Source organism: Jaculus jaculus, chromosome 17 (assembly GCF_020740685.1).
Source record: "Jaculus jaculus isolate mJacJac1 chromosome 17, mJacJac1.mat.Y.cur, whole genome shotgun sequence".
NCBI classification, from domain to species: domain Eukaryota; kingdom Metazoa; phylum Chordata; class Mammalia; order Rodentia; family Dipodidae; genus Jaculus; species Jaculus jaculus.
The window spans coordinates 17,678,453-17,693,203 of NC_059118.1; the positions used below are offsets into that span (position 1 = coordinate 17,678,453).

Sequence of the window (14,751 nt, forward strand, 5' to 3'; positions counted from 1 at the left end):
ACCCAGAGACTACATAGTGAATTCTAGGTCAACCTGAGCAAGAGCAAAACCCTACCTCAAAAAAATCAAAACCACAGCTGGATGTGGTAGTGCACACCTTTAATCCCAGCACTCGCAAGGCAGAGGTAGGAGGATTGCATGAGTTCAAGGCCACCCTGAGACTACTGAGTGAATTCCAGGTCAGCCTGGGCTAAAGTGAGATCCTGCCTTGACCCCCCCACCACAAAATAAATAAAATACAAGGCTGGAGAGATGGCTTAGTGGTCAAGGCACTTGCCTACAAAGCCTAGGCAAACATGTTTGACTCTGCAGATCCCACATGAACCACATGCACAAAGGTGAGGCAAGAGCAAAGTCACACATATGCCCAATAGGTGGTGCAAGCATCTGAAGTTTGATTGCAGTGGCTGAGGCCTTGGCATACCAGTTCTTCCTTCCTCCCTCCCTCCCTCCCCCTCCCTCTCTCTCTATATATATAATTTCTTTTCTTTCTTTCTTTTTTTTTTTTTTTAAGCTGGGCATGGTGGCATACACCTTTAATCCAAGCACTCATGAGGCAGAGGTAGAAAATCGCCATGAGTTCAAGACCACCCTGAGACGACACAGTGAATTCCAGGTTAACCTGAGCTAGAGGGAGACCCTACCTCGGAAAACACAACAAAACAAAAAAAGTCATTAGGAGTAGAAAAAGTATAAGAAGCCCTTTTTCCTTCAAGCATGAGCCTCAGAATTGACACTCAAGATTTCCCTGGCAACAGGCTTTTAGGTCAGGACTGGCAATCCCATCAGGAGATGATCTGGATAACATGTCTTAAAAGAACATCCTAGCTTCCCATCATCATCCACAATGTCCAGCAGTCTCTCACCAGATGCCTGGAACCATATGTCAGCTGCTTACCAATGGTGTCTGCCTTGCTGAAATGGCAACTCAGCACATTGGTGGGGTTACTGTTCTCACAGAGCTTCAATTCCAGCAAATACACTTCCACTTTACAGTGTTTGACAAACAGGCCATGCTCCACAACCTGTAAACAAGAGACAGGTGTGAAGCAGCAATGGAGCAACTGAATATCTGAGCAGTCTTGGAAACAACATAACCCAACAATTGGAAAAGGCTAAAACCAGGGCTGGGAAGATGGATGGCTCAATTGGTAAAGTGACTGACCCACAAACATGGAGATCTGAATATGGAAACCCCATGGTCCATGTAAGATCCAGGCACAGAAGCACTTACTATCCCATGCCTGAGGAAGTACAGGGAAGATCCCTGGTGCATTCTGGTCACTTAGTCTACCCTAATTGGTATGTTTCAGGTTCAGTAAGAAACCATGTCTTAAAAAAAAAAAAGTTGAGGGCTGGAAAGATGGCTTAGCAGTTAAGGTGCTTGCCTTTGAAGCCTAAGAACTATCCAGGTCCCATGGTAGCCAGACACAGAGTGACGCAAGCATGCAATGCTGCACACGCACACAAGGAAGCAACATGTCTGGAGTTTGACTGCAGTGCCTGGAGGTCCTAGCATGGTGGCACACACCTTTAGTCCCAGCACTTGGGGAGGCACAGGTAGGAGGATCACTGTGAGTTCAAGGCTACCCTGAGACTACATCATGAATTCCAGGTCAGCCTGGGCTAAAGGAAGACCCTACCTCAAAAACAAAAAAAAGAAAAAAAAAAAGGACTGTGGAACTAAATAGAGTTCTCAAAAGAAGAAATATAGATGGCCTACAAACATCTAATAACATGTTCTACAACCTTAACTATCAGGGAAATGCAAATTAAAACTACTTTGAGATTCCATCTGACTCTTATCATGGCTATCACCCAGAAAACAAATGACAATAAATGTTAGTGAGGATGTGAAAAGAGGAATTTCTTCTACACTGTTGGTTGGAATGTAAACTTGTACAGCCATTGTAGGTATCAGTATGCAGGTTCCTGAGAGAGCTAAAAATAGATTTACCATATGACCCAGCTATACCACACCTGGGAATATATCCTAAAGACTCATCTCACTACCTTAGAGATATTTGCACAACCATGTTTATTGTCACTCTATTCACAATAGCTAGGAAATGGAACCAGCCTGGATGCCCCTCAACTGGTAAGTGGATAATACAAATGTGGTTCATTTATACCGCTGAATAGAACTCCATTGTAAAGAAAAATTAAGTTATGAAATTTGTAGGAAAATGGATGGATCTGGAAAGGATTATACTAAGTGAGGTAACCCAGGCCCAGAAAGCCAAACACTGTATGTTCTTTCCCATATGTGAGTCCTAGCTACAAATGTTTAGATTTGTATGTGTGCCCATTCTCTTCCTCTAGCTGCTTCTCTTAATACGTACACACATAAAAAATAAATAAAATAGAGGAGAGCATGGTGGTGCATGCCTTTAATCCCAGCACTTGGGAGGCAGAGGTAGGAGGATCACCATGAGTTTGGAGCCACTCTGAGATCACATTGTGAATTCCAGGTCAGCCTGGGCTAGAGTGAGATACTACCTTAAAAACCCAAACAAAAAAGAAAAGGACTGGAGAGATGGCTTAGCGGTTAGGCACTTGCCTGTGAACCCTAAGGACACTGGTTCAAAGCTCGATTCCCCAGGACCCATGTAAGCTAAATGTACAAGGTGGCACATGCATCTGGAGATCATTTGCAGTGGCTGAAGACCCTGGTGTGCCCATTCTCTCTCTACCTATCTGCCTCTTTCTCTCTACTGCTCTCAAATAAATAAATAAAAAGTAAACGAAGCCAGGCGTGGTGGCACACTCCTTTAATCCCAGCACTCGGGAGGCAGAGGTAGGAGGATCACTGTATGTTCAAGGCCACCCTGAGACTACAGAGTGAAGTCCAGGTCAGCCTGGCTAGAGTGGAACCCTACCTCGGAAAACCAAAAAACTAAACGAAAAATAGTTTTTAAAAAGCCTATGGCGAGGAAGATAATGAGCCCTAGAGGAATAATGCCTGCTGTTATCTGGCTAAATGCATATATTATGCCCACCATAATGCCCTCTAAGTACTTTTGTTAACGTTTATACCCTCATACCCACATATATGTCATATATATGTAATGTTTTGGGTTTTTTGTGTTTTTTTTTTGAGGTAGGGTCTCTCACTCTAGCCCAGGCTGACCTGGAATAATTTACTATGTAGTCTCAGGGTGGCCTCAAACTCGTAGCAATCCTCCTACCCCTGCCTCCCAAGTACTAGGATTTAAGACATGCACCACTATGTCAGGCTCATACCCATACATTACTGCTACTCTCACTTTTGGTTAGAGAAGCTTCTCTTTTTCGAATGGCAGTGACCACCAGGGTGACTCAAAAGGCACCATAGTGCTGATAAGAAGTGACAGAGGAATGTTCAGCATTGAGACATCTCTATCAAACCTTCCAAGGCTCAGGGTCCATTGTGGAAGAGTTGGCAGAAAGAATGTAAAAGACAAAGGAAGGGCAAGTAAGACTGCTTACAATGCAATCTTCCAGACACAAAATAGCCTGGTTAACCATGACCTTGCAGTGCCTAACATTATCTACACAAGACCCTTATAATAGGTGGCAAAGATGATGACATCAAAATTAAAAGGAAGCCGGGCGTGGTGGTGCATGCCTTTAATCCCAGCACTAGAGAGGCAGAGGTAGGAGGATCACCATGAGTTCAAGGCCGCCCTGAAACTACACAGTGAATTCCAGGTCAGCCTGGACTAGAGTGAAACCCTACCTCGAAAAAAAAAAAATAATAACTTAAATGGAGAATAATTGTGAGGAAATATGATAGAGGGTGGATTTGTAAGGGGAAAGTGGGGGGGGGAGTTATTGCCTATAACTAAGGAAACTATCAATAAAAAAGTTTTTGGTTTGTTTTTTTTTTAAACTTATTTGAGAACAAGAGCGAGAAAGAGATTGAGGAAGAGAGAGGGAGGGAGAATGGGCACGCCAGGGCTTCCAGCCACTGCAAACGAATTCCAGATGCATGCACTCCCTTGTGCATCTGGCTACCATGGGTCCTGGGGAAATCAAGCCTCGAACTGGGGTCCCTAGGCGTCACAGGCAAGCGCTTAGCCGCTAAGCCATTTCTCTAACCCAATAAAAAAGTTTTTAAGGCCAGGCGTGGTGGCACACACCTTTAAACCCAGCACTTGGAAGGCATAGGCAGGAGGATCACTATGAGTTCGAGGCCACCCTGAGACTACATAGTGAATTCCAGGTCAGCCTGGACTAGAGTGAGACCCTACTTCACAAGCACCCACACACACCAGCACACACACATTTGAGCTGGGCATGGTGACACATTCCTTTAATCCCAGCATTGGAGAGGCAGAGGTAAAAGGACCACAGTGAGTTGGAGGCCACCCTGAGAGTGCACAGTGAATTCTAGATCAGTATGGGCTAGAACAACATCCTAACCTCAAAAAACCAAAACAGAAAAAAGAAACAAAACAGGAGGCTGGAGAGATGGGCCAGCAGTTAAGGCACTTGCCTGAAAACACTAGTGATCTGGGTTTGATTCTCTAGTACCCAAGTAAAAGCTGGCTTTAGCCAGATATACAAGGTGGCCCATGCATCTGGAGCTTGTTTGCAGTGGCTAAAACCATAGTGCACCCACACACTCTCTGTATCTCTTTGCCTACAAATAAATGACTTAAAAAAAAAAAAGAAAGAAAGAAAAGGTCAGCCATGGTGGTGCATGCCTTTCATCCCAGCACTTGGCCCTTCCTGTGAGTTTGTAGCCAGCATGGGACTAAAATAGTTCTAGGTCAACGTGGGCTTCAATGAGACCCTACTTCAGGAAAAAATTAAAATAAAAAAATAAAACAGGCCAGGTGTGGTGGCGCACACCTTTAATCCCAGCACTTGGGAGGCAGAGGTAGGAGGATCACTGAGTTCGAGGCCACCCTAAGACTACATAGTAAAGTCCAAGTCAGCCTAGAGTGAGACCCTACCTCAAAAAAACAAAATAAATAAATAAATAATAGAAACAAGGCCTCAACTTCCTATATTCAACCACTTAATTACGTTCATTTTCTAGGAAATCAAGTCAGTATACCCGCAGATACCAATTAGTAATTCTAATAATTCACATACTCACTTTTCTGACAATGGGTTGCTGGCCTTCCACACAGCCATACCAATTTAGTAATTTATTCCAGGCCTCAGTGGGGACCAACACATAATCCAGTTCATCAATCAAGTGTTCCTTCAAGGTCTGACTCTCAGGATCTGAAAGAGGAAATTAACACGTATCTTACTGTTCTATCCCTAACAATATTGCTTTTAATTTTTGTTTTAAAGGTACAGTCTTATTCTACCACAGACAAATCTGGAATTCACTTTGTACTTCCAGGCTGGTCTTGAACTCATAGCAATTGTCCTACCTCTGACTCCTAAGAGCTGAGAGTAAAGGCATGAGCCAACCACACCCAGCTAATTTGCATTTTTGTGGTTTTAAAATATGTATTTTTTTGCATTTTCAAGTTAGGATCTCTCTCTAGTCCAGGCTAACCTGGAATTCACTATATAGTCTCAGGCTGGCCTCATTCTCACAGTGATTCTCCTACCTCTGCCTCCTGAGTGCTGAGATTAAAGGCATGTCCTACCACGCCTGGCTTTGGTGCATGCCTTTAATCTCAGCACTCGGGAGGCAGAGGTAGGAGAATTACTGACTTTAAGGCCACTCTGAGACTACATACTGGATTCCAGGTCAGCTTGTGCTACAGCAAGACCCTACCTCGAAAACAAACACTAAAGGCATGTACCAACTGCCTTCTTTTAATTATTTTTTTGGATTTTTGAGGTAGGTTCTCACTCTAGCTCAGGGTGACCTGGAATTCACTATGGAGTCTCAGGGTGGCCTCAAACTCATGGCTATCCTCCTACCTCTGCCTCCCAAGTGCTGGGATTAAAGGTGTATGCCACCACACCCAGCTGTGTGGGATTTTGTTTGTTTGTTTGCAAGGTACAGTATTACTGTAGCCCAACCTGACCTGGAAATCACTCTACAGTCCCAGACTGGGCTTGAACTCACAGTGAGCCTCCTAGATCTGCCTCCTGAGTGTTGAGATTAAAGGCATGCACCAGTATGCCCACCTATATTATGTATTTCTCAAGAGAAGTTTCAACAGGAACAAGCAAGCACAAAATGCTGTCACTAGGGCTGAAGAGATAGCTCAATGGTTAAAGCGACTGCCTGCAAAACCTAAGGACCTGGGTACAATTCCCCAGTACCCAGGTAAAGCCAAATATATAAGATGGTGTATATGTCTAGAATTCATTTGCAGTATCTAAAGGTCCTGGTATGCCCATTCTCACTCACCTGCCTCATTCATTCTCTGTCATCATTTTTTTTTTTTAATTCTGCCACTAGCCATAATATAGAACAGACCTAACTACTCTCGTCCTTAGCCATATTTCCCAAATGTTTTTTTTTTTTTTTCAATTTTTTTTTTTTTGTTTGTTTTTTCGAGGTAGGGTCTCACTCTGGTCCAGGCTGACCTGGAATTAACTCTGTAGTCTCAGGGTGGCCTTGAACTCAAGGCAATCCTCCTACCTCTGCCTCCCGAGTGCTGGGATTAAAGGCGTGCGCCACCAAAAAAAGCTTGTACTTCTATAGGGAAAGAAAACTAGATACTGTGGCACAAGCCTGTAATCTCAGATACAAAGGAAACTGAGGCAGGACTGTTTGAGCTCAGAAGCTCAAGGCCAGCACAGATAGGTCCTATCTCCAAAAGAGAAAGGTGGGCGGGGGAAATGGATCCACACTTCAAGGCGCCTGCTGGCATCTGGCAAAATGCATATATTATGCTCATCAAACTGCTCTATAAGCACTTTTCTTTTTATTTTTTTTAAAGAAGCATTTTAAAAAATATTTATTTATTTGAGAGAGAGAGAAAGAGGCAGAGAGAGAGAGAGAGAGAGAGAGAGAGAGAGAGAGAGAGAGAGAGAGAGAGAGAGAGGGGGCCGCCAGCCACTGCAAACTAACTCCAGATGCATGCGCCCCTTTGTGCATCTGGCTTACATGGATCTTGGAGAATTGAACCAGGATCCTCTGGCTTTACAGGCAAACACCTTAACAGCTAAGCCATCCCTTTAGCCCGCCCTTTATTAGCCCCCACCCCCCAGGTAGGGTCTTACTAGTCTTACCTGTACCACCACACTGGGATTCATTCTTAGTTTTATTTATTGACTTTTGGTTTGCAGTTTTGGGGATCAACATAGAGCCCAAGACATTTCAGGAAAGCACTCTACCACTGAGCAACATCTTCAGCCTTATTTAGTTGTCTGGGTTTTTGTTTTATCTTAAGTATTTGTGTGAGTCTGTTTAAGTGCAGGGGTGTGCCAAGTCCTCTTGTAGACTCTACAATCAAATGTGAGACACTTGTGTAACATTTTTGCATCTGGCTTATGTGGGCAGCTTGGGAATTGAGTCCCAGGTCAAGAGGCTTTGCAAGCAAACCCCTTAATTACTGAGCCATCTTCCCAGCCCCTTGTTTGGGTGGTCTTTTTGTTGTTTGGTTGGTTTTTTGTTGTTGCTGCTTTTTAGAGGTAGAATCTTACTCTAGCCAGGCTGACCAGAACTCCTTCTGTAGTTCCAGTCTAGTCTCAAACTCACAAGAATCCTCCTACCTCTTTCTTCCAAGTGCTAGATTAAAGGTGTATGCCAATATCCTGTAGTTTCTTTTGTTTTGTTTTTTCAAGGTAGGGTTTCACTCTACCAGGCTGACCTGGAATTCACTATGTAGTCTAAGGGTGGCCTCAAACTCAGAGCTATCCTCCTACCTCTGCCTCCCAAGTGCTGGGGTTAAAGGCAAATAACACCATGCCCAGTCCTGTTTCTTGTTTTTATGAAACAGGATTTCTCACTCTAGCACAGGCTCACCTCTAACTCATGGTGATCCTCTCAGTCAGCAGAATGCTAGGATTAAAAGCATGAGCAGGCTGGAGAGATGGCTTGGCGGTTAAGGCGTTTGCCTATGAAGCCAAAGGACCCCGGTTCGATTCTCCAGGACCCACATAAGCCAGATACACATGCATCTGGAGTTCATTTGCTGAGGCTGGATGCCCTGGTGTGCCCATTCTCTCTCTCTCTCTTCCTCTCTCTCAAATAATATATATATATTTATAACTAACAAATTAGCCAGGTGTGGTGGTGTACACCTTTAATGCCAACACTCAGGAGGCAGAGGGAGGAGGATCACAGTGAGTTCAAGGCAACCTGAGACTACATATTGAGTTCCAGGTCAGCCTGCACTAGAGTGAGACCCTACCTCGGGGGGGGGGGGGGGGGGGGGGGAATAGAGCTGGAGGGATGGCTAAGTGGTAAAAGCATTTGCCTGGAAGGCCAAAGGACCCAGGTTCAATTCACCAGGACCCACGTTAGCCACATGCACAAGGGAGCGCTCGTGTCTGGAGTTCATTTGCAATGGCTGGAGGCCCTTGTGTGCCCATTCTCTCACTTTCTCTCCCACTTTCTCTGTCAAATAAATAAATAAAAATAAAATGTTTTAAAAGAAAAGCGTGCGTAACCACATCCAACCTTTGCAGTGCTATAAATCAAGTTCTGTATCAGTGAACTACACTTCCAACCCCTAAACATTCTTTTTTTTTTTAAATTTATTTATTTATTTATTTGAGAGTGACAGACACAGAGAGAAAGACAGATAGAGGGAGAGAGAGAGAATGGGCGCGCCAGGGCTTCCAGCCTCTGCAAACGAACTCCAGACGCGTGCGCCCCCTTGTGCATCTGGCTAACGTGGGACCTGGGGAACCGAGCCTCGAACCGGGGTCCTTAGGCTTCACAGGCAAGCGCTTAACCGCTAAGCCATCTCTCCAGCCCTCCCCTAAACATTCTTAAGTTTCAAACGCTCAAATGAACACTGCTTTGTGAAATGGAAAGTAAATGTTATTTAACAAACTAAACATTCACTTTACATGCATCATAGAGACACATTACAGAGCGTGGAACTGGACATTCAAGATCTGAAACACACATTCATAAGGGAGGACCCAAGCAATGCTCATCACCACCTCCCAAGGGCGATCCCTGCCATGTCTGTGCTAATTAACACTACACACACACTCTAAGAACCATAGAAGCTACTGCTCTCAGACTAGTGAAGCCATGAATATAACCCCAATTGTGCAATCACTTATCGATTCTTCCAAAGACAAATAATTAAAGAAAAAGAAGAGAGAGGCACATGCATCTCAAGTTTATTTACAGGAGCTAGAGGCCCTGGTGCGTCCTTCTCTCTATCTGCAGGGGTAGGAAGATGGCTGTGAGTTCGAGGTCACCCTGAGACTACATAATGAATTCCAGGTTAGCCTGAGCTAGAGTGAGACCCTACCTCAGAAAACCAAAAAATAATAATAAACTCTCTTGACATTAGAAAAGTTACACTCACAACATTCATTTATCAATACACACAACCTCAGGCCACTCCCTGTGTGAACATTTAACTAGAAAAGCAACAGAATACTGCACCTGAAAAGAGTCCAGAGTTGTCTATCGGTCCAGGAAACAAGTTATGTTCACCCACATTGTACATATCCCAGCTATCAAAGCCCACATACTTCTTCCATTGCTTGAACCACCGGCTGTCAATAAGGTACCTAGAGAGAGATAACAGTTAAATATAGCAAAAAAAAAAAAAGCTAAAGATACAAGTTTCTGCAACTCTCCCTAATTTGGGTTCTTTTTCCCCCATTTACCCTTCTGGACTGTAGATGGAACTCTTTTTTTTTTTGTTTGTTTTTGTTTTTTCAAGATAGGGTCTCGCACTGGTCCAGGCTGACCTGGAATTCACTATGTAGTCTCAGGGTGGCCTCGAACTCACAGTGATCCTGCTACCTCTGCCTCCCAAGTGCTGGGATTAAAGGTGTGCGCCACCACACCCAGCTTCAAGATGGAACTCTTGACTTACCATATACTAGGCAACTGCTATTATTTATTGAAACAAGGCCTCTAACTCTGAACCCAGAGATCAGTTCAGCAGCTTGTTCCAAAGGCCCTGTTTCTCCCTCCCAGAATTGGGATTACTGGTAGTCTGCACACTTGCCTGGCATTTATATCAGTCCTAGAGATTTGGGTTCAGGTTTGCACACTTATGCAGCAAGTGCTTTATCCACTGAGCCATCTCCCCAGCCCCTTTCCTCTTTTTTTTTTTTTTTTTTTTTTGAGGGGTAGGGTCCTGGAATTTAGGCTGACCTGGAATTCACTATGTAATCTCACTCTGGAACTCACAGTAATCCTACCTCTGTCTGCCTTCTGAGGGCTGAGATTCAAGGCATGTAACACCACACCTGGTCCTTTCCACTTGGGTAATATGCAATTCTTACCAAAAAATACTTTCAAGAATAGAGGGCATATCAGGGCATGGTGGAGCACGCCTTCAATCTGAGCACTCAGGAGGCAGAGGCAGGAGAATCACTATGAGTTTGAGGGCACCCTGAGACTACTTAGTGAATTCCTGGTCAGCATGGGCTAGAGTAAAACCCTACCTCAAAAAACCCAAATAAATACATAAATAAATAAATGGCAGCAGATCATGGCTGTGCATGCCTTTAATCCCAGCACTCCAGAAGCAGAGGTATGAGGCTAGCCTTGAGTTTGAGACCACCATGAGAGTACATAGTAAATTCCAGGTCAGGCTGGACCCAGCTTCAATTTGCCAGTACCCACATAAACCAGATGCACATGCTGGCACATTCGTCTAGAGTTCATTTGTGTACCCATTCATTCTCTCCCTCCCTCTCACTCTCCCCCCGCGCTTCTTCCTCTCTCAAATAAATAAAAATGACTTTAAAAAAAAAAAAAAACCTACTAGAAGCCAGTAGTGGTGATGCACACCTTTAATCCCAGCACTCAGGAAGCAGAGGCAGGAGGATCACCTTGAATTCGAGACCACTCTGAGACTACGTAGTGAATTACAGGTCAGCCTGAGCTAGACTGAGACCCTACCTAAAACAAAACAAAAAAACTACTAGCTGAGAATAGTGGCTTACACCTTTAAACTTGGTAGGCAGAAATAGGAAGGTCACTATGAGTGCATTTGAGGTCACCCTTAAGAGTCTGTAGTAAAGGCTGGAGAGATGGCTTAGCGGTTAAGCGCTTGCCTGTGAAGCCTAAGGACCCCGGTTTGAGGCTCGGTTCCCCAAGTCCCACGTTAGCCAGATGCACAAGGGGGCGCACGCGTCTGGAGTTCGTTTGCAGAGGCTGGAAGCCCTGGTGCGCCCATTCTCTCTCTCTCCCTCTCTCTGTCTTTCTCTCTGTGTCTGTTGCTCTCAAATAAATAAATAAAAATTAAAAAAAAAAAAAGAGTCTGTAGCAAATTTCATGTCAGCCTGGGCTAGAATGAAACTGTACCTTAAAAAAAAAAAAAAAACTACTTTTTTGGACAATGGAACACCCAGAAGCCATAGATTGTTATTAGAAAATTTTCAGTGCCAGTGATGGGATACCTTCCAATGAGTTGTTAGCCAGGGAGGCCCCTGCTACCCCCAAAACATTACAGACCATTGCCAAGGCTCTTGGTTTCCCTCCAGGAATAGATTGTAAGACCCTATTCCTGAGGAATTCCATATACTTGGGCTGCAAGGTCACTGAGAAATCCTGCTGGAGCGGAGATGAAAACCTCTTCCACATAGACCAGCTGACAGAAAGCTGGAAAAAGCCACACTGCATGCAGTTCAATGAGAGAGAGAGAGAGAGAAATCACCAGTAATGAACACTGGACATTGCAAGCCTTATATTTGGCCAGTCAGGCCAAATGAGCCAACAGGTGCAATAGTGGCACATCTGTTATGGGGAAACAAACTGCCCTCTAATTTGACTGAAAACCCGCTCCATGGGAAGGAATACATCCCTGATACTGAAAACCTACAAGCAAGTAGTCATGAGCCCTAGGGGTGTAATGTGTGCTGCTGTCTGGCTAAATGCATATACTATGCTCATCAAACTGCCCAGTAAGCACTTCTCTTAATGTTCATACCTATATATTAATGCTACTCACACTTTTGGTTAGAGAATCTTTCTTTTCAGATGGCAATGACCTTGGGAAGACTCAGAAGGCACCATGGTGCTGAGAAGTGACAGAGGAGTGCTAAGCACTGAAACATCTCTATCACACCTTCCAAGGCTCAGGATCCATTGTAGAAGAGGTGGCGGAAAGAATGTAAGGGCCAAAGGAAGGGTAGGACTCCTTAAAACGTGCTCCTCCAGACACAAAATGGCCTGAATATCCATAACCTCACAGTGCCTGACACTACCTACACAAGACCATATTCATAGGAGGAAAAGATCATGACATCAAAATAAAAGACAGACTGATGGAGAGGGGGAAGAAATACGGAGATTGGAGTTTCAAAGGGGAAAATTGGGGGAGGGAGGGAATTACCACAGGTTATTGTCTATAATTACGGAAAAAAAATAAATTCAAAAAAAAATAAATTTTTAAAAATCCAGGCATGGGGTGCATACCTTTAATACCAGCACTTGAGAGGTAGAGGTAGGAGGATTGCCCTGAGTTCAAGGCCACCCTGAGACTACATCATGAATTCCAGGTCAGCCTGGGCTAGAGTAAATCCTACTTTGGGGGGGGGGGGGAAGCCAGGTGCAATTCCCAGCCAAAAAGTACTTTCAAGCTTAAGAACAGAACAGCTGAGCATGGTTATGCACACCTTTAATCCCAGCATTCCAGAAGCACAGGTATGAGGATTGCTGTGAGTTCAAGGCCACAAGAGTGAAACCCTAACTGAAAAAATAAAAAAACTGACTGGAGACATAACTTAGTGGTTAAAGTGCTTGCCTGCAAAGCCGTAAGCTGGCGGCCCTGGTATGGCCATTCATATTCTCTTTCTCTTTGAAATAAATTAAAAAATAATTAAAACAATAATAGGTAAGAGGATTACTGCAAGTTCAAAGCCAGCCTGGTCTGCATAGCCAAATCAAGTTCCAATAAGGGCTACAATGAGACAGTCTCAAAAAAAAAAAAAAAAAAAGGCATGGTGAGGCACTCAAGGTAGAGGTAGAAGGACTGAATTCCAGGTAAGCCTGAACTACTACAGCGAAACCCTACCTTGAAAAACCAAGAGGCTGGAGAGATGGCTGAGCGGTTAAGTGCTTGCCTGTGAAGCCTAAGGACCCCGGGTCGAGGCTCGACTCCCCGGGACCCACATTAGCCAGATGCACAAGGAGGTGCATGTACCTGGAGTTCCTTTGCAGTGGCTAGAGGCCCTGGCGCACCCATTCTCTCTCTCTCTCTGCCTCTTTCTCTCTGTCACTCTCACATAAATAACGTATATATGTGTATGTATTATATTATACACACACACACACACACACACAAAAAAAAAAAAAAAAAAAAACAAAAGAAAAAAAGGGTGATGGACTGGAAAATATTTAAAGCCAAATATTTAAGGTTGACTGGAATTCACTATGTAGTCTCAGGGCGGCCTCGAACTCACAGCAATCCTCCTACCTCTTCCTCTCAAGTGCTGGGATTAAAGACACATGCCACCATGCCCAGACTCTGGCATTTTTTTTTTTTTTTTTTGAGACAAGGTCTCACTGTGTAGCTCAAACTGGCCTTGCAACAATCCACCTCCTGAATGCCGAGTTACACCACCATATGAGATTTGTTTTAAGGTGGTAGAGCTCAAACTCAAGGCCTCACACAGTTCAGGTACACATTCTACCCCTTAGCTATATGTTAAAGCCTGTTTGTGTTTTTTTTTCCTTTTTCTTTTTTTTTCCTCTGAAACAGGCTCTTGTTACGCAGACTTGGCTGGTCTGGAACTCAGTGTGTAGACTAGGATAGCCTCACATCTGCAGTGCTACCTCCTGCCTCTAGAGTGCTGAGATTGTATGCACCACCTAACTCAGCCTTTACTGTGCAGATTTATTAAAGCAAGAATGGGGGGTTGGAGAGGTGGTTTAGTGGTTATGGCACTTGCCTGCAAAACCTAAGGACCCAGGTTCAATTCCCCAGTACCCACATGAGCCAGATGTACAAAGTGGCACATGCATCTGGAGTTCATTTGCAGTGGCTAGAGGCCCTGGTGCACCTGTGTTCTCTTTCTCTCGCTCTAATAAATAAAATATTTTAAAACAAGAATGGAGCAACCAATGTGGGGCATTTTTGGCAACTCCTTCAAATTTTATAAATAACAGAAGTCAGATCAAACAGTGTCCCAGAAGTCAAAGGAACCCGAAAAGTATAACCCCGTATCTCTAAAATGTTGTTTTCTTTCCAAACTCCTTTAGCAATACCTCCATACACTTAAAAAATTGTATGAATTGTTACTTAAGCAGCTCCTATACCAAAGATACAAAATTTAAGGATCGGAAACAGCTGCAGAAGCATTTATTTATGCCTTTTTTGACACCACATTCACTAGTTTCCAAAAGTGAATGGGCAACACAAAGGCTACCACCATTTACTTTTACTGTCTGATTTTTCCTAAAACTTTTTTCACTTCAACTGTATCTGTTGTTCTTGTTTGATTCTCAGATTGTTTTAAGACAGGATCTCACTATGATAAGCAGTCCAGGCTGGCCTTGAGGTCACAAAAGTGTTTCTGTCTCAGCCACCAGTGCTGGGATCAGGAGGGCACACCACCAGAACAGGCAAATATGCTTTCTTTGTGGGAGAGAGGGGGTGAGGTAGGGTCTCACTGCAGCCCAGGCTAACCTGGAATTCATTATATAGTCTCTGGGTGGCTTCGAACTCATGGTGACCTCCCCCCTCTGCGAGTGCC

General features: G+C 44.1%; 1 protein-coding gene and 1 non-coding gene across 4 annotated transcripts in view; both read right to left on the reverse strand.

Annotated features, from left to right (window-relative positions):
• Positions 1 to 14,751, reverse strand: part of Usp4 (ubiquitin specific peptidase 4) — a 55,865-nt gene that overhangs the window by 39,472 nt on the left and 1,642 nt on the right. For all 3 annotated transcript variants that reach the window (XM_045136608.1, XM_045136607.1, XM_045136606.1), the window contains exons 2-4: positions 9,479 to 9,606; positions 5,087 to 5,217; positions 899 to 1,025 (exon numbers count right to left, since the gene is read on the reverse strand). In XM_045136608.1, coding sequence (XP_044992543.1) covers positions 899 to 1,025; positions 5,087 to 5,217; positions 9,479 to 9,606 — 386 coding nt within the window. The remainder of the gene's footprint in view (positions 1 to 898; positions 1,026 to 5,086; positions 5,218 to 9,478; positions 9,607 to 14,751) is intronic.
• Positions 14,289 to 14,422, reverse strand: LOC123455681. Its single transcript, XR_006634064.1, has one exon. It is a non-coding gene; the product is annotated as a small nucleolar RNA SNORA13 (small nucleolar RNA).